Below are 19,193 nucleotides of genomic sequence, written 5' to 3'. Positions count from 1 at the left end.
AACACACAACAGCATTTAAAAAAAATATATATACTTAATACTTAAGAGAAAATCCTACACCTCACATGTGTATAAATATATACACACAAAATACAAACACACACAGTTTATTAAGCTTAAGAATATGTGAAGTTCATCCCAACAAACATCTGAACTATGACTATGTATTTTAATTAACAAATAATTAATTGCCTGATTACAGTCCTACTCCTCTGCCTCTACAAATACAGTTAGCATACGGGAAGTCAACAAGGTGAGCTGGCACAAGGCACTTGAATAAATGGATCTGGGCCAAAAAAGGAAGGTAATAGTAGACAGGTATACAAACAGAGCATGTCCAGTGCTCCATACAAGCAGAAAGTATCTCAAAGTTGTCAACCACCCCACCAGACTGCAATGTAAATACTGAAAGGGAAATTAGCTGGCCTGCTCAGGACTCCACAAGGCACATTTGCTTAACCTCAGAGGCCCTTTAGCTGAGCGTATGACAGCAACACAAAACCAGCCAAAGGCTTGAAGAGCCCCGCTATATGATCATATTTTGTTCCAGAGGACCTCCCTCCTCATCCACATTTAGATCACATCTGGCTTTATTGCTAGTAACAGGCTCTACACCAACAGGAAAGTGACTCTTCTAGCAGTGTAACAGACAGATGCATCAGCTAAAGGACAAAGCTTTAGAGCATAAAGACATACATAAATGGGGTTAGAAAGGCTTAAACAGACACAATTTCTGAGGAATTTTCAAGAAAACTTCTTGTAACTCCCCAACTGCTGACTTTTAACAGAGCATGTGTATAATCCACTAACAGAATTAGCCAGTCATACCTGTATTTGTCTAAAAAAAAAAAAAAACAACTGTACCACATAAACCGAAATCATTCCAACCCTTCCAATTTTATTTTACATAAAACCCAGCTTAATTGAAAGTCATTAACTTTAACATCACAGTTAAAATTACCCTGTCAAACAAGGTAGTTCAGTTTGGGGGGATTTTTGCAAAGTAATGGCAGTTATATTTTCCAATAAAAAGTCTCTATCTCAGGCCATGAAACGCTCTATGTACCCACTATATTACAAGTTATTTGTATACACATCCTGATGTTTAAATACTGCAGTTTGGAACTTTGCCTTACACAGCCATCACTGCAGTTCAGTGAACATCACTGCTCCTCTGGACATGGAACAGGAGTGCATTCAAAATGGCTGAATTTCTATAATCAGATTAATTTGGAGAGGGAGAAAGGATTGCCCAGTTGCAGCTTGCACCTCTCATTGTCTGCCAGTTCCTTCACTTAAATGCATCTATTTCCATTTCATACTGAATGAAAAAGCATACATTGTATTGGGTGAAGAAAATTAGAGCACAAATTCAGTTTGGGAAAAGAAACTTGAGAAAAAGAAAAGGCATGTCCTAGCAATTAGTGAAGTAGGCATAATCGCTGGTGTGGGCTGATAAACCGAACTGAAATTGCTATTGACTAACCCAATCTCTTCTCTCGTTCTGAGCTTTTAATAAAGCATACCAAGTAGATAATGAGAACTCTGAACATACAATAGGGCTGTATTTTAGTGCAGCATTTGACAAGGCACTGCAAATAAAAATCATTAATATACTGGAGATACTGTGCCAAGATCAAAAGAGAGGAACAAATAAACTACCTTAGGAACAGGGATTCTGGAGATATTTTTGGTGCTTCATTCATCTAAAGACAGATACTGAACAGGCCACTTCAAATTCTAAGGTTTGAAACAGACAACTAGGAAACAAACAACAGCCCCCACTCAAAAAAAAAAAAAAAAGCCAACAAAAACAAACCGAAAAACACAACAGCAGAAAAACTTGGGAGGAGGGGGAGTTATTTTACCAGTGACAACACAGGAAACACTGTAACAGAAATAAAAGAATAGCATTGGGATAGTATCTGACACTTGTTAAAAACAAGAGAACTTTCTACTCTTAACAAAAACCTACAAAACACTATGTGAAGACTATGCAAATAATAGACACAAAATCAAGAACGTACAAACTACCTGGTTAGAACTGTTCACCCTCAGACACACACGCACGCACACACACAAACTACACAAAATAAAACACAAAAAACCCCACCAAACCACAAACCACCATGCCTTTCCCTACCTGAACCTGCTTTTTACCTCAACTTCTTGTACTCTCAAGTCAAACTCCACACTTCACTGTTTTTCCTTCCCAACTTTGCTTTCCAGTTACAAAAGAACACACATGAAAAGAACCTATGTGTGGAGGGGTCTGGGATACGTTATATATGATGCTGCCATATTTATTTGTTGTTTCATTCTTGCTCTGTGGCTCCAAGTTCTCAGACCCAACCAAACCACAACTAGTGCCACATCAGCAAAAACAAGAGAATGACCTCAGGTTGCCTAATGCCTGTTTCTGGAGTGCTGCTCCTTTTTCAGCTCTGACCAACTGCATACCAGTTTTCAGGATTTACAAGCTGATTTCAGGACTGGCCATCACAGAGGACTCTACTGAAGACAGGAGCAAGAAAACAAATGCCTCTCTCTTGTGCAAGAGCAGACTGCAATTTTTATCAAAAGTGCTCTGTCAAAACTGGTACTTAGAATTTGCACATGGGCTGATCTAGCTGTAACATCCTGATCATCTGAACAGAAAAGACTATAACAGCCTGAGACTGCAGTGAACTTGTTCTCAAGTATTTTATTTCTTTATTTGTCTGAAAAGGCTCACAGTGTAAGTTTGTATCTGAAACATAATCAGGCCAAATTCAGGGTTATCCAATAGCGCCTTAAATATTCTCATCCAAATAAGCCTTAGAGACACAGGAATGCTTCAGAGCAAATATCACCAGGTCACCCATTTTTACTTTCCACCCTGACCGATTGGTGTGCATTGCTAACTATTCAATGCAATACACTAAGATGACATAATATACATGCCCTTATCAAAATTCCCTCTAAGCCGTTTTGGTCAGCACTAAGAAATTCCTTGTTCTATATCGTCAGCATTTTTTCACAGGCTACTTAAACAAACAGCCTGTAGTGCCTGTGAGACACATGATGACCTTTACTCCAGGCATTACACCAGTTCAGGATGGACCCAATTGCAGAGTCAAAAGATTTGCGGTACATTTGCTTTATTAACCTTCCTAAGGGCAGGTGGTCATTCCTGCCATCTGGGACAGGATCAAGTGATGGATCTGCACAACACTGATTTATAAATGCTAAGGTAAATGAAAGACAAGGAAATAATAGCTTCTGTTTCCCCCTTTATTCTTCCCACTAAAGGACAAACACAAAAAAGGGAGAATGAGGTGGTGCTGTGGGTGACTGAATGCCTTCCACCAACAAAATACATTCCTCCCCCTCCATCCTGAGACTTTTATTGCTATTGTTAGGTAACAGTGACTTTAGATACTGATTTCAGATGGGGAAGCTAGTCTGCATAAACCTTGGAAGAGTTCACTGCAAATTTCAGATTCATCATCTCTATGCTGCTTCCTTCTACACTTGGATGTAATTTGACAAAAACACCATACTTGTATCTGCAAACTCCTGCCAACTGGAATCATGCAGTTCTTGGTACACAAGGAAGTTTACAAACACTGATAAGGAGAAGCAGACATACAGAGCAGCACCAGGTCCAATAGGCATGGACTGAATCTCATTTATTTCAGTAAATGAAATGGCAAGGGGGATCCCACAACACATTAGTTTCCTCTGATTTTTATCTGCTTTTATTCCTGCTGTTTGTCTTTTGGATAGCTAGTGCTGTATCACCAGCCCATTAGCAAGGCATGACAAGAACATTATGTACATCCAAGGTGGAGTTATCCACCAAGAGATTTCGTTTATCCAGCACATATGCTTTATTTGGCCTTCTTAGACAGCTAATGAATGGATCCCACCCTCCTACGAAAGCTTTAGATGTTAAAACTGCAAGATAGCAGATGCTTGTAAAAATAAAACAAGAAGCAACTCCCTGAAGGAGGTTATGTAAAGATCATACCTAGGCTACCACAGGGAAAGAATGAAAGAATGAAGCCTCTAGAAAACAGTTAAATGTGACACGAATTCCTTCAGGGCAAGAAAATTGTCTTAGATAAGAGCATATTTTGAAGAATGCTTCCTTCAGTTGATGCCAGGTAGAGGAACCTGGGGCTTGCTCCTGCTCTGGCACCTGTTATGCCAAAAGAGCCTTCTGTGGGGCTGTGCAGGGAACTGAATCAGGAAATTGACTCACAAGAAAAACAAACATTTTCTGATTTTCCCCCTCTGTAAAGTTATTTATAACCTGGGTGGCTTCTTTGAGCAGTCTACTGCCTGGCCTCAAAAAATTACTTTCCTTGAAGAGTTGACATAGACAGCATTTAGTGCAGGTGGAAGAACCAGCTGGTGCTGATAAGAGAAGAACAAGTTTCTGAAGCTGGCTTTGCTACTGAAGCCATCAGATTGCGAAACTATACCCCAGAGGACAGATGACAATATAACCTCTTAAAAGAGTTGCCATGTATTTGTTTGGTTGTTGCATGAATGAACAGAGGCACAATGTTACTTCTAGCTACAGTGAGCACAGAAACAACTATCCCCACCATAAAGCCACTGGCAATATTTGAGCACAAAAGGAATGAGGTGTGACACAGACTATAGCCTGTGCTGATTCACAAACAGCAACAATTAATGTGCTACAGGAAATACTATTCCTGCAGGTCTCTGTTTTATCTTTTTAAACTTTTTTCCCCATTTTTGTTAGCTGCTCTGTGTATGAGGGTTTCCACAGGTAACATGGTGCCCACTCATATGATACAAGGGCTCTATTCCATGATACAGGGAGGGAGGGAGGGAGGGAAATCATGGAGCGAGGGAGGGAGGGAGGGAGGGAAAAAGGGTTTTCCTTTGGCAGTACTCATTACCCAAAACAAATGCTGTAAAATACACGAAGATTCAGAGAACTATAAAAAATACATATATATTTTAATTGCTTAGATTTTGGCCAAACTTCACTAAATGGAATGTTAAAGAAAGTATTCTTGGCATTATTGGCTAGCAATCTGCCAATTTAAGTAACAGAAAAAATGCCTTATTCTGATATTGTGGGACAGACCAGCACTTTACTACACAGCTGCAAGTAGAAGGACCTAATGAATGCTATTTCTGAAGATCACCATGGATTCCTCCCTTGAACTTATCAATGTCATTGATAGCTGTGTCATCCTTGTTTGAGATTTATACACATATCGTCTTCTGAGAAGTAAAACATGACTGGAACCTGCAGAGGGGAAAAGGGGAAGAGTTGTGATCAGGCTGGAAAGGATCTGCTGGTCAGGAAACCCATTTACTTCTGCTTTTGGAAAACACTGCATCTACAGATCAGAAAGTGGGTCTCCAGCTTTTACTCTGACGTGGGGAAAGAGACCATTTTCCAGTATGTCTCTAGCACCTCCTCAATCCTACACATCCCTCTGACAAGAGGTGCACTGTACTTCCAAGGGAGCCAAGTTAATCACGACGGAAGGATTTCTACTCAGCTCAAACTAGTCCATTTGCTTAAAATTTACATAGGATGACAGAAGGTGAAGTGCAGTTTGTTTTTTTCACTTGGGTTTGGTTTTGGGTGTGTTGCTGTTGTTGGGGTTTAGTGTTGGTTTGGGTTTTTTTTTCTTTGGTGGTGGTGGGTTTTCAGCTTTTTAATGAACCACACAAGAAGTTTTGGTATCACAGTTCTCTCCCTTGCTCTGTAATTGTTCCAGATGTTAAGGGAACTGGAGCTCAGAGGTGCCACGGATGAATCAGCACCAACAAATACGAGCCCTGAACAAACACTTGGAAAAATTCATAGAGTTCAGCATAGTAGTTTTGGTTTTTTTTCTGTGACAAGTTACAGTACTGCTGCCAAGCCACAAATGAAGTGGTCTGGCTTCTGTTGGGGTACATATTATTATCAACACGGACCTTCTTGGCATGTTTCAAACACTATGCTCATTTGGTTTTACCCCTATATACAGGTGCACACATTATCACACACAGTAATTTCAGAAGAACAGACATTTAATGTACCAGGACTAACGTCCAACTCCTCACATTAACCTTGCTTCACCAACTCAAGCCTGTTTTCCACACAACACAAGCAACTGAAGTGGAACTTCCACTTGCAACTTTTCAGCCTAAAGAAGCTAAAAATACCTGCCTGGCATGTGTTCAGTCAGCCATGGATAATACTGCATCCCTTATCTAAAATGACTAAATATGGTCTTCAAGGAAAGGTGACCAGCATTTTTTGATATAAATAGAAACAATGAAAAGTAAGTGACAATACAGAAAGGAGATTTTAAAGGTTTCAGTAGCTTGTACGTCATCTATTTTTCTCAGGTTTACTTTTGTACCATACTCATACATGCAACTAAAGATTCGTTCTTTTATTTCAAAGTATACTTTTCTTTTTAATAATTTCAATAAATTTTAATCTATAGATGCAATTAAGTTTAACTTGAAGCCCCTGCCCTGAAATCTGATCATTATTGGCTTACCTATCCTCTGTTTACACAGGGAAAAAATATTCTCTCAGCTATTTTACTTGGAGCAGAAACAAGACATAATAACTGCAAGAATTAAAAAAAAAAACAAAAAAGGAAAAAAAAACATTAAAATAAGAATCTAAGCCTTAAAGATAGAACACAAGGCCATTTCCTAACAAAAAAATGCTTTAAGCAAGTAAATGCTACTGAGTCTCTGAGTACATGAACTGCTCCACACACAGTGCAGCTCAGCCTTTAGGCATGGTTTTCCAGTCCTTTAATAAGATTTGCCATTTCTTGACAACTCATTTTTCATTTTTATCCAAAGAAACTGGGAGAATGAGGGTAAGGCAGTTTTGCTTGCTCTGAAGTCAGATATCTGCACATACTTGCGGTCACTAAGTAGTATCCCTTTCTTAATCTTTCCACTTTGCTGTGTCATGTTAGATGAAAAGATTACATTTATGTAAAAAAACCCCAAAACAAACAAACCCATAATCTACTATTTCTTCACTTCGGCACACAGTCCAGTGTAACGACTACATCAAATATCAGCATCTGCATAGTTCCAATTTTCACAACACACAAGGGAAAAGTTAGCAAATCATAATAATGATAAAATATTGTAAATATTTATCATGATCTTTTTCCAAAGTTTAAAATGCCAACTGGTCAACTGGCCTCATACACACTGCAAAATGCAAAATAAATGTTAATGCATCCTAGAATGCTTTTTCTCAGCTTTGCAACTGTAATATATAATCAACCTATATTGTATGACTTTATTTTCATGACCGGTAGGAACAGTTAAGAATACCACTATCATATCCTTAGACTTGACCTCAAATGATGAAGGTTCAGACAGATGTGCTCTCAGTTTCTTAGAGGCTGTGCTTGGCCCTGTCACCTGGAGTCCACATCACATTAGCACTTCTTTTAGACAGGCTTAAATTAATCTAATTTTTCAAATAAATTATTTTGCATTAGGAATTTAAAAGTTTTCTGTAAAAAGTTTGTGAAGACATTTGGGATCTCGTAGTTCACAGTTCTACACAAACATAAAATAGTCTATGACTACTGTTAAGTAAAAGTGACACCCCAGTATCTTTCCCAGTTCTTTGCCTCAGTCTAGGCACCTTCAAATAATGTTCAAGCGCTAAAAGAGTGACACACAAACTGGGTTTTTTTACTGTTTCAGTCTTTCAAGGAATATTCCACTTTCTTGTCCTCTCCAAGTCCTGTCCCTCTCCCAGTTTACCATACAGATCGAAAGTCCACCTCCTGCAATCTCCTCAGAAGTTCAAAAGTTCTCATGGTACCTCTGAGCTCCCAGAGGGCCAGATCCATCCTTTCTTCATAGGTGGGTTAATCTGGACGAGTTTTGCTTTGTTTTTTTTTTTCTTGGGGGGTGTGGGGGTTCTTTTGTGTGATTTTTTTCTTGTTGGGGTGGTTTTATTTTGGTTGTTTTGTTGTTTTTTTTTTTAATTCATCTGTTCTTTCTGTCCCTTATTTACCTTTCTTACAAGAACAAATACAGAACCAATGAAGAAAACCATTAGGTTAGGTTTTTTCAGCATTTGATCTGTAATAAAAATAAGGGCTAGCCAGCAGGAACATTTCTTAGTTATTCTATAAACATTTGATCGATTCATCCTTCTTCTGACTCATATAATTAACACAATAGAAGTAGGCTCTGAAAAACAGAACAATCTTAAATAAGAGATGCTCTTTTTTTCTGTCTCTTTCTGTACAATCCTTAATCTGTTTGCTACGTTGTTCAACAAAAGAAAGAAAGAAAAAAACGAAAAAAAAGCGCCTTAAACTTTTTTGCTAGAGCAGCAGATAATCATTAAAGATAGGCTGATACTGATTTTGATCCCAGCATACGAAAGCAAATTATACCCTTGGCTGAACTGTGCAGTGCAAGACTATCCTTAAATATCAAAGAAATTACCATCTGTGCTGACCAAAGTTGCTTTCCCACCTTTTTTACAATTAAGAGGGAGCTAAAAATGTAGACTTACTGTTTCTTTTGCAGAAAAGAATCACAGAGAAGTAATCTAAGAATGAGAATCATCTGCCCTCATTAATACCTGAACAGAAAATTATTTCCATTCAGCAGGGGAGTGGGGGGGAGGTGGAAATAGTGAACAGGAAAGGATAATAATAAAAATAATAATTGAACAGATTGCAAAAGGCCATCTTATCCTGTAAACTGTAGAAGCTGTTTACAGTGGTGTCCTACAAATCAGAACAGACAGTTGCATTCTCCAGACCCAAACAGTTAATGGTATTTGTCCATGCTTTTAGCTCCATCTTCAAGGTAAACAGCTATTAAAAAAAAGTCAAGAATTAAATACCAAAAAGTGACAAGATGTTCTCAAATTCTGAGACAGACAACAATTCTGAGGCAGACAAAACCAAAACAAAAAATATAATAATGTCCATTAGCATTATCAAACAACGTAAGAACATAATGTACAGAACTCTCTGGATCTCAGTGTTACCTACACATAAGCAAAGATCAACAGCCTCTGGCTTGCAGACAGGAGCAGAATGTAGTCCAGTGGCAACTAAATGCTCATGCAAGTGCTCAGGGGAAACTGGCTGTAACTTTCTCCTTTCACTTCCTTGTACTCTCAAACCTCTTTCTGGAAAACTCAGAGAGGCTGCTCTTCCTCTCTTAGATGCTGGACAATTCTAAACCATTTCCTGGTAACAAAACCTGTTCAGATTACACAACTGCAAATTAAGACTATTTTAAAAATAATACTGAACCACCTTTTAAAGAGACAGTAAAGCCATGCAAGTAAAAACTATTTCACCACTTGACAAGACAGAATTCAAAGCACAGCTGAGGACAATTCGCTTCCCGGTATTTTACCTGGGGAAATCCAGGAGTGTGTTTCCTCCAAGACCTACTAGTTAATCTAAAATCCCAAACTACTTGAACAAATGTATTTTAACCTGAAATAGTGTAAAGGGTTCTAACATTTCTCACTCTGCTAGATTACTTCCATCATTATAACTGCTTTAATATATGATCTAATTATCTTTTGCTGTGTTTGCTATACAGAAAGTGTTTACCATATACTTAATAGAGAAAGTCTTCCCACAAACCTACTTTTAAAATTCTTTAGCTTTTAGTGTACTGGAAGCCTAATAAAACAAACCAATTGATTTTAAAAGATAAAATAAAAAAGATATAAGAGAGTTCTCTGTTGTGCACATTGTTACACCGGCTATTGCTAATAAATAATAATGCCATAGACTTCCACTAAAGATAACTCATTCAAACATGCCTGATGTTTTTACAGAAGTCTGCAAACAAGAGGTGAAACTACGTCTGGTTTTCTATTTGAATGCTGCTGTCCAAATGCAGATTCCTGAACTGTTCTGTCAGGATTTCAGCCCATCAGACCTCACAGGGACACACACACGTTTGCATATTGAGACTTGCGATGTCAACACTGATGAGTTTAGAAGGAAGCCTCATTTAACCATTACTGATTCAGAAGACCAAAGTAAAAAAGAGAATGGGAAATAGCATAAGCATGCCAGATCTGTACCCATCCTCAAGCCTAGAATTACATTTCATTTTTATCTACATAAAACCAAATCAAATCGAAGAGGCTTAGGGTTGCAATTCATTTCCTTGTTTAAAAAGGAAGGTTTCACTTGGTGTCAATTTGCTACATCTGATGTTCTAGCAAAATCAGGGTTTAAATAACTTTCTAGCAAGGACAACTTCACTGAGGGTTGCCTACACAGGCTTCTCAAGTGCAGTATGTAGTGACAGGAATTCAGTTGTTCTCCAACTACCTTTTTTCACCCCAGCAACTTCTTGTTATACTGTACACTGAGAAACATTACACACTGTGAGTAAACAGAACCCAGCTACAACATCAATAGGCCTTTTAACTATGGCAGTATTTTAGTGTCATAGTCAAGGAACTAAAGACGCTTCACAGGAACTGACTTGCTAAGTCATACAAGACACCCATACACAGGCTAATATGCCACAGAAAGGCTGAGTGACAGAAGAGTAAAGAGAACCTTTGACGCAAAATTAAAGTTAAGAGACTAGAGATTTCAGGAATAAATACTACTGTGTGCCCTTGTGATACCACAACAGCTGGAGGGGGCAGAAGAGCGTGAAAAGGGGAGCTCAATTTAAGAGATCATTCCGGTAGAAGAGGAGGGAAAGCTGGGCCAGAGATCATGACAACCTTTCAGGTATGGGTCTTCACATACACAGATATCCTACAATGCATGGATTTCATATGCACATTACCCTTCACCACATACTAATTTTCAAGAGGCTTGGTTACATTATAATTGGATGGCAATAAGGGGATGTGATGTTTATCTTGTCGCTGGCCTGGTCTCAAGTGCGTGATTTATCAGACTATACCATCTCTCATACATAATCAAGTGAGATCACGCTATCGCTTGTTAAGCACCTACCAAGATAACCAATGCACCAACATACTGTGTTCTGGCAATGAAATTCTTGGACAGCAAGCTTTGCAGGTCAAGGAACAACGACTTCTTGCCGGTAATGTCCCCTTAGGATACAGACACTTCAGGAAAGAGAACAGTGGCATGTGCAAACGTTCACCCCAAAGCACACCAATGTTTTCTCACCATCAGCGACACCTTGGCAAGCAACTCTGAATTCAGCACATGCCACCCCTGAAGGCCAAGATCCAATTATACACTCAAGCCCCCAGGCATGTCAGCTAGTTTCTCTGCTCTGCCTGCCTTATACAGCCATTAAGTGGTACTTACACTCTACTCCAGCTTCCCCAGATCCTCAGAAATTGAGGGGTGGGGATTTACCCCGCTCCACCGCCCAAGACTCCTCTTAACTCTCATCCCAGCATCACAAAGACCTCATTCCAGCAAGCCGAGCTCCCTGTCCCCAGCGCAGGGCACCCAAACCCAAGCTGTTACCAGAGGGTGCCCGCTGTCGCCCTCAAGCCGCAGCGCCCGCTCGACACCGGAGCACATGCCCGGCGGCACACACAGGCTCCCGCACCGGCAGCGCCCCCAGTACCCCTCTCTTTAAACCGCCTCGCCTCAAGCCAGCAGGGAGAAGACATGACGTTAGCGGGAGCCACGGGCCGGGGCCGTGCGGCGCGCAGCCGGTGCGAGGCTCGGCCGCCGGGGCCCCGTCTCGCCCGGGTGCGCGGAGACCGTGTCGGTTACTTGACCCCAGCTCCTCCCGCCCCAGCCCCGCGCTCCGGTTCTCGGAAGGGCACCCGTGCAGGCTGCTCCCGGCCGTGCCCTGACCTTACCCCACTTGGCAAGGGGCGCCCACCCCCCGCGCCGGGCAGCCCTGCCGTCACACCTGCCCGACTCCCCTCGCCGCCCCGAGGAGGGGAAACAGCAGAGGGAAGAAGGGGGCGCACGGCGCTAGGCCCGTCCGCGCCCGCTCACCTGCAGGGGGAAGGTAGCCGCCTTGTTGCCCACGTAGCCGCGGACGACGTGGCTTTGGATGGAGAGCACCCGGCACTCAAGCTCCAGCTCCATGGCTGCACCCACACCGGGCCGAGCTCGGCGGCGCCGGGAGCAAGGAGCAGGAGGCGGAGCGCGGAGGGTGTCACGCGCACTCCCTTCCCTGCCCTCTCCTCCCCGCCTGTCACACACACAGAACACTCCCCACCGCGGGCTCAGACAACGTCAGGCGATGGGCGCGGACACCTAGTGGCCGCCTCCGCCTCTGCCTCTCGCTGCTCAGAGGGAGGCAGCCGCCGCGGTGCCGCAGGGCGGCGAGGCACGGAGCCCTACCGGCGGTCTCGCTGCAGGTCCCGCCACGGCTGCCACGCACACACTTCGTCACGCACCTCAACGGCCGCCCCACCGCACTCGGCGGGCGCCACTTCTGTGACAGGCGCCATCCCGCACGCATGGCTAACGCCTCATGCTGCCCGTCCCCTGAGGCGAGCAGGGTGCCGCCTCCCCCTCGCCCACCCTCGGCAGCGACAGGGCTGTGCCCCTCACCTCGGTGCCTGTGATATGCGGAATTCCCCGGTATCACCGGTGCACCCATCCAGCACTGCAGTGAGGCGCTCGCCAACCCCACAGAGGCACTGCTGCAGTGTCACACAGACCTCCCCAGCACAGGCCCCCCCGGGACCGTGGGTACCACAGACACTTTGTCGAGGCTCCGTGTCTCCACCCAAGCACCATGCAGGGCACCCATGGCCCACACATGTGGACACCCTTCTTCCGGTCCTGCATGTTATACCGGGCTCTCCCCTGCCCTCACTGTACAGCACCACGGTACCAGGTACCCTGAGCACGTTTCCAGTGCCCATAGGTACATGTTGGTCAGTGCGCATAACATTGGCCATCCAGCCCTCTGCCACCTATCCTGTGCATTAACCATCATTTGCTGTCCACACTCCACTGTGGCAGTAGCCACCTACACCTTCCCCACAAGAGCAGCAAAGTGCAGCACACGCATCCCACCTGTGCTTCCCTTTCTCAAGTGTTTAGAAAGTCCTGTGGAGCCACGGATGCCACAAGCAGCCCCACACAATGCCTTGCAGTGGCACAGCAACCCAGGCAGTGGGTGCCCTGATAGAGCACCGCCCTTGCAGTTGGGTTTTGAAGTATGCACAGTTGTGTGTTATTGACACAAAACATCCCCTTCAGAGGGCTGCCAAAGTGAAAGAAGATGTATGTGTTACTTGGCAAGTGCTACAATACATCAAGACTCTGCTGAGATAGGACTTCATAATGTGTTTGGGAATTTCATCTTCCTCTGGCCATTTGTCATTACTGACCACCACAGGTCCAGTCAAAGATCACAAGAAGAAATAATGCCTGATGCCTATTGTTCTTCTTCATAGATAGCTTTAAACTGACTCTTGAATAGTGTCATTATTTCTTAGCAACATGAAAGATTATTTTCCTCATCATAAGTAATCCGTTGGAAAATGAGGAAGTATACTGTCCTGTTTTCTGTCGTCACTCCAGCTGCAAGAAACAGGGCTTGTTCTAGGCTGGCCTTACTACTGTGAGTTTCATCACCTATAAATTCAGGTATTTTCTTGAACTGTAGAAACTGGCACATCTCCGTGGAGTATAGGGCCAGAACAATGAATGATCTGCACCGTGTATGCTCCAGCTCCAGCGTCTGAGAAAGCTGCTGGAGTTATCCTTGTATGAAGGATAACCTCCTTCACACAAGGGGCTTTATCTCAAGTGGACACAGGTCTGGATGGCAAGGTAAGCCTGTATCAGTTACTACTTAGGTGGTTTGCAGGCAATTATAGACAAAGTCTTCCAGAGTCTCTTGGTAGGAGCATTTCCTACCCCACTTTACAGAGAAAAATGCAGCATCGGGGAGGAACAGATCCTGGTCCACAGTGTGCTGAACTGTGGAAAGGAGGCTGCTTTGCTGGTAATCAGGCCTTGTAGTGAAGTTAGTGAAGTTTGTGTAGCTGGAGAAGGAAAAAGAAGCAGAAGAGCCTGTAGAAGTACATGAAGTGGGGAAGGGAGTGTATGCGATAAAGTAGATAGCACGTGGTTATCCTTGTTATGGGTGGAGAGCTTGGGAAAGGCTCTGCAGTGCATACATATGGCTGTTGCACAAAAAATGGACAATATTAAGTTAAACACTGTTAAACATGAGGGGAGATGAGGGGTGGCCATGAGAGGTGAAGGGTGATTGTGAGGGGAAATGATGAGGGGAGAGGAAGGACAGTGATGAGGGAAGATCATGAGTGGAGAGGAAGGGCAGCTGTGAGGGAAGATCATAAGGGGAAATGAGGGGCAGCCATGAGGAATAGTCATGAGGGGAGAAAAGAGGTGGCCATGAGGAGAGATCATGAGGGGAGAAAAGAGGTATCCATGAGGGAGAACATGAGGGGCGAGGAAGGGCAGCCATGAGGGAAGATCGTGAAGGGTAATGAGGGACAGCCACGAGGGAAGATCATGAGAGGAGGGGAGGGGCAGCCATGAGTGGAGATCATGAGGGGAGATGGTGTTGGGAAAGAAGAGGCAGCCATGAGAGGAGACCATAAGGGGAGAGGAAGGATGGCCATCAGGGGTGAGGGGCCATCATGAGGGCAGATCATGAGGGGAGATGTTCGGCCATGAGGGAAAATGGTGACAGGAAAGAGGGGCAGTCATGAGGAGAGATGATGAGGGGAGAGCATGGGCAGCCATGGGGTGTGAGGTGCAGCTGTCGAGGGTAGAGATGGCAGCTGTACAGTGTGGGCCACTATGGGAGGCAGGTGAGGGGTGGATGTGAGTAGAGATCATGAGGGCCAGGTATAAGGGGAGATCTTGAGGGGAGATCAGTTTGCCCTTAGTGACATGGTTTAGTGGGGGGCTTGGCTGTCCCGTGATAACAGTTGGACTTGGTGATCTTAAAGGTCTTTTTTAACCTAGCTGATTCTATGATTCTATGATTTACAGCTGTTCTATCTCAAAACTGCCCAAGCATGTCTGACAATCTCAATGGAGCAAGTTCTTCCCCCAAGAAGGAAAGCACACCTCATACATTTATTAATGCCTGCCCTTTGGTTTTCTACAACCACTACTCCTGCACCTAGTAGACCACATAGGCAAAGCAAGGATAGGCGCAAGGAGGTTTCACATTGCAGAGCACAGCTGATACCAGACTGTTCCTACACCTGAGTGAGGGAACTACAGCTTAGGTAGCAATCATAGAACTATTTAGGTTGAACTCAATGATCTTGAGTCCAGCTGTTTACTTAGCACTGCAAAGTCTGCCACTAAACCATGTCTCTAAGGACCACATCTACAAGTCTTTTAAATACCTCCAGGGGTGATGACTCACGCACTTCCCTGGGTAGCCTGTTCCAATGTTTGACAACCCTTCTGGTGAAGATATGTTTCCTAATACCCAGCCTTAAACCTCTTCTGGCACAACTTGAAACTGTTTCCTCTTGTCCTATTGCTTGTTACCTGGGAGAAGAGACCAGTACCCACCCCAGTACAACCTCCTTCCAGGTAGTTGTAGAGAACAGTAAGTAAGGTCTGTGAGAGCAACAGTGCTGAGGCCATTTGCAGGAAGGCAGGGAGGGTGCAACTGCATTGCTCTGCCTTTCCCTGCAGGTGCTGGGAGTGAAAGAGTATTTGTTACAGAAGAACACATCCTGCTTCTCCAAGTAAATGGAGAAACCCATTCTATGCAGGATTGCTCCCTTCTACCTAATATTCTGAAAGGTCCAACAAAGGCAAGCACTGCTAGCACTAATGCTTACCCAAGAGGAACACCTGAAACCTCTATACTCCAAGCTGTAAAAACTGCAGTCTCTTTCATGGATTAAGGAGTAGGATGTGTATACACGGCCAAATGTAAATAAGGGGGTGACTCAACAGTATTGCCCTCCAACATTTTTCAGAATTGAAATTGAAAAGTTGCCACAAGGAAAACAAAGGCCAGAAAACAGTTCCCTTCCAGAAAACAGCTCATCTAAATGTGAGCATCAGTTTCTGAGTGGTTTTTTTACAGACTTTGCCCAATTTATTCTTTAAGAAGTCAGGCCCCTGCCTCATAAAAAAGAGTTTGTGTCTCAGAAAGAAGTGAAACTAGACTTCAGCTCCAGTCATCATGCATTCTGTTATGCTATCCTTCTCAAGCCTATTCTGTTTGGAAAAAAACTCCACAGAACAACAACTTTACTAGGTTACTAGGACTATTCAAAGAGCAAATAACCATTCAGTGCGTGACAGAAGGCATAATGAGGAAAAAAGAAAAATGATGCTTCCGCAAATATAACTTGTTCCTCATATGCTTTCCTTCTACAACTCCCTAAATCCTGCTCACATGTCCCCCACTTCTTTGCTCAGCCTGTCATTGCACCAAGAATCAATACATGCCGTGGCAGACCGGAGGCATTAATACACATGACAGTTAGCCAGCCATCGATTCAGGAGATACACATCATTGTGTACCTTCTTGCTCCTGAGCAAACAGGATAAACATCTTTATGGGCCATATGTTGCCTAGACTGCCTGCCTTCCAAGGTCTATGTTGTTACCCTTTGGAATTTCAGCTCACTATGCATGAAGAAATCATGAGATTACAGTGAATAACAAGCTTAACATGGGTCAACAATGTCACAATATTGCAATAAAGGTAATCTCCCTTTGGACTTCATAGACAACAATATAGTCTGCAAGGCATATGAAGTAATCCTTGCAGCATATTCAGCACTGGTAGGGTCTTTGGCAGTACTGCCAAGTTTTTGGAATGGCATTTTATTTGAAATGAAACAATGGAACAGCGCAAGAGGCTGTAAGGAGGATTCAAAGCTCAGGACACACAACTAAGGAGGAAATGGTTTCTTTAGCTTAATTAAAGCTCTGCTCTAAGAGCCTACAAATACATATAACACAGAGCTATGAAGGAGCAGAAGGGAGTAAACTAGTGTCCATAATGAAGGGCTTACTTCCATTATGCAAAGGATTATGGAAACACAGCAAGAGACTGCTTTGGAAGATTGATGAGTTATCTTCAGTTTCGTAGTTTTTCATAACTAGTGGAAGAAATATTTTTATAAATATTAATATCTATATTTAAGTTTGTCTTGGAACAGGGGACAGACTGCATTAACTACCAACATCTCCTGAAGTTCAGATTTTCTATATAAGCACAACAGAAAAGGTATGGGGCTGCCAAGAATATGGCACAATCAACTTGATAAAAGATGCATAGAGAGGCTGTCTTAAATCAGATTTTGTAAATTATATGTGGATTCTCTAAATCATCATAGGCATTGACAGAAAATAAAAGGTCAAGGGCACGTAAGGTCATATTAATAGCCTCTTCTTTTCTCAACAGCCCTTCAAGGCAGCAGAACTGGACCAGCAGAGAGTAATAATTGTGCATTCCCCAACCAGAAGACCATCTGTATTTGAGATACTGATTTTTACTGGTCAGTTGAATGATTGCTAAGACAGATTGTAAAGTACCAATTTATGTTTGTAATAGTAATAATAAAGCATTAGCAGCATTTGATGTAGGAGGGGCTGTTATTCTTGTTTCACACCAAATTTTCACTTGGGGTGTATTAAAATGATTAACATTGTCAGGAACTGTCAGCAAAAGAATGCAGATCACTGAACACTGATCTTGCCGTCAAAGCTGTTATACATGGGAGAACTAGACAGGCCATTCTAAACCCTTTGACAGACAGGTGGGCTGCTGTCTCTAGTACAAAAAGAGCATTCATCAGTGCCATTTCTCCAAAACCTAGCATAGAACAGAACTGCAAACTAGCAAGGCTGACATGCTCTCAGCTTGAGTGAAAAAACAGCCTGCAGAGAAATTGTTGGACTTAAATCCATACTGACTCCACTAACTAATAACTAACTAATGATTATCCATGCAGAGCCAGTACTCATAGGTGCCCCAGCTTCTTTAAACAGAATGGAGAGAAACAGTCCTCATAATGGGCAGTAAATAATGAAAGTGGTACATGTAATTCTTTGCTCAAGGCCTAGTTATGCAAACTGCTGGGTGCTGCCTTCTGTTATTTTCTTTGAAACTTGAGGAATATGGACCTATATATTTATTATTTTTATATATTAAGAGATGATATGGTCAGAAGAGTAACAGTGGGTTATCCATTCTCTTCACCTCTAACTTGAACTTGTTCTCTCTCACCAGCTTGCCGAAACGCTGTATTCTGAGCATTTTTGCAAAACAGGGCCTCAGGGAGATCATGCAGCATATCAGCCTTCAAATATCAGGGCTGGTCTTGCAATCCTCCTGTCAGTTGTTTTATTAAAGCAAATGGAACTGCTGCTACCACGGGGCCAGGTGTCAAGCTAAGATACATGCCAGTGACAACAAAGTTCTTTTTACGATGCTGTACCACTGTCGCAAGTTGTCACAGTTGAACAGCATTGCTTTGCATGACAGTCTTGATCCTCATCTCTTTCAGGAACCTAAAAACCACCTCTCTAAAAAAATGCAAGACCACTCTACTGTGAAATTCTAAGCTAAACCACCCCTTACACTTGTACAATTCCTGTATTTTGGCTGGTGCCGTTGCCTGCACGTTTTGATTCCACCGTCCATTTAACAAAATGATTGAAGTTGTTGAAAAGGAAGCAGAAGGCCTCCTTTGGTAGGCTGAGGGAGCTGCAGTGCTTAGGATCAGCTTGCAGTTTCGTGCTGAATGCTAATGCTTGCACCCTCAGCATCCAGTCCTATTGCACTTAGTGGCTACTGCCTAATATCAGAGAACCTCTTTATTATCAGGAGTTTAATCCCAGTTACTTTTTTATAATCCTTGAATAACCATTCACCAGCATTAAATAGGCAGCAGAGCCTTTACCAACCAATGTGTTTTGAGCCGCAGACCGAACCTCTGGCAAACAGAGACAGGAGATGCAAGCAGTTACAGTGCAATACAGTATGACATGGCATGTGATCATGATAGCAGCTTTAGAGAAATGCATACAAATATTTTCATTTTGGTTGTGCTTCATTTTTAAGGCACTTGGGGGGAAAGAGTGAAGAAATCTGTGTTACTTTGTTGCATTTAGTATTCTGACTTCGTAGACATTCTGTGCCTGGTTTTTAATATTTAACCTTGAAAATTGCTTGATAGAGATTTTGGATCAGAAATGCCACATGATGTGTTTTTGTTTTATAAAACATGGTAACAGCTGGAAAAGAAC

General features: G+C 42.7%; 1 protein-coding gene across 1 annotated transcript in view; it reads right to left on the bottom strand.

Moving 5' to 3' along the window:
- The window catches only part of PDXK (pyridoxal kinase), a 49,303-nt gene extending 37,143 nt beyond the window's left edge, over positions 1 to 12,160 (bottom strand). Inside the window, exon 1 of the mRNA XM_061359268.1 lies at positions 11,961 to 12,160. Coding sequence (XP_061215252.1) covers positions 11,961 to 12,053 — 93 coding nt within the window. The 5' untranslated portion in view covers positions 12,054 to 12,160. The remainder of the gene's footprint in view (positions 1 to 11,960) is intronic.
- Positions 12,161 to 19,193: the final 7,033 nt, after the last annotated feature.

This window comes from Neopsephotus bourkii, unplaced genomic scaffold (genome assembly GCF_033783945.1).
Source record: "Neopsephotus bourkii isolate Nb327-2 ecotype Australia unplaced genomic scaffold, CSIRO-AGI_Nbou_v1 NB_962, whole genome shotgun sequence".
Classification (NCBI taxonomy): domain Eukaryota; kingdom Metazoa; phylum Chordata; class Aves; order Psittaciformes; family Psittacidae; genus Neopsephotus; species Neopsephotus bourkii.
This window is presented reverse-complemented; position numbering and strand designations above follow the sequence as displayed.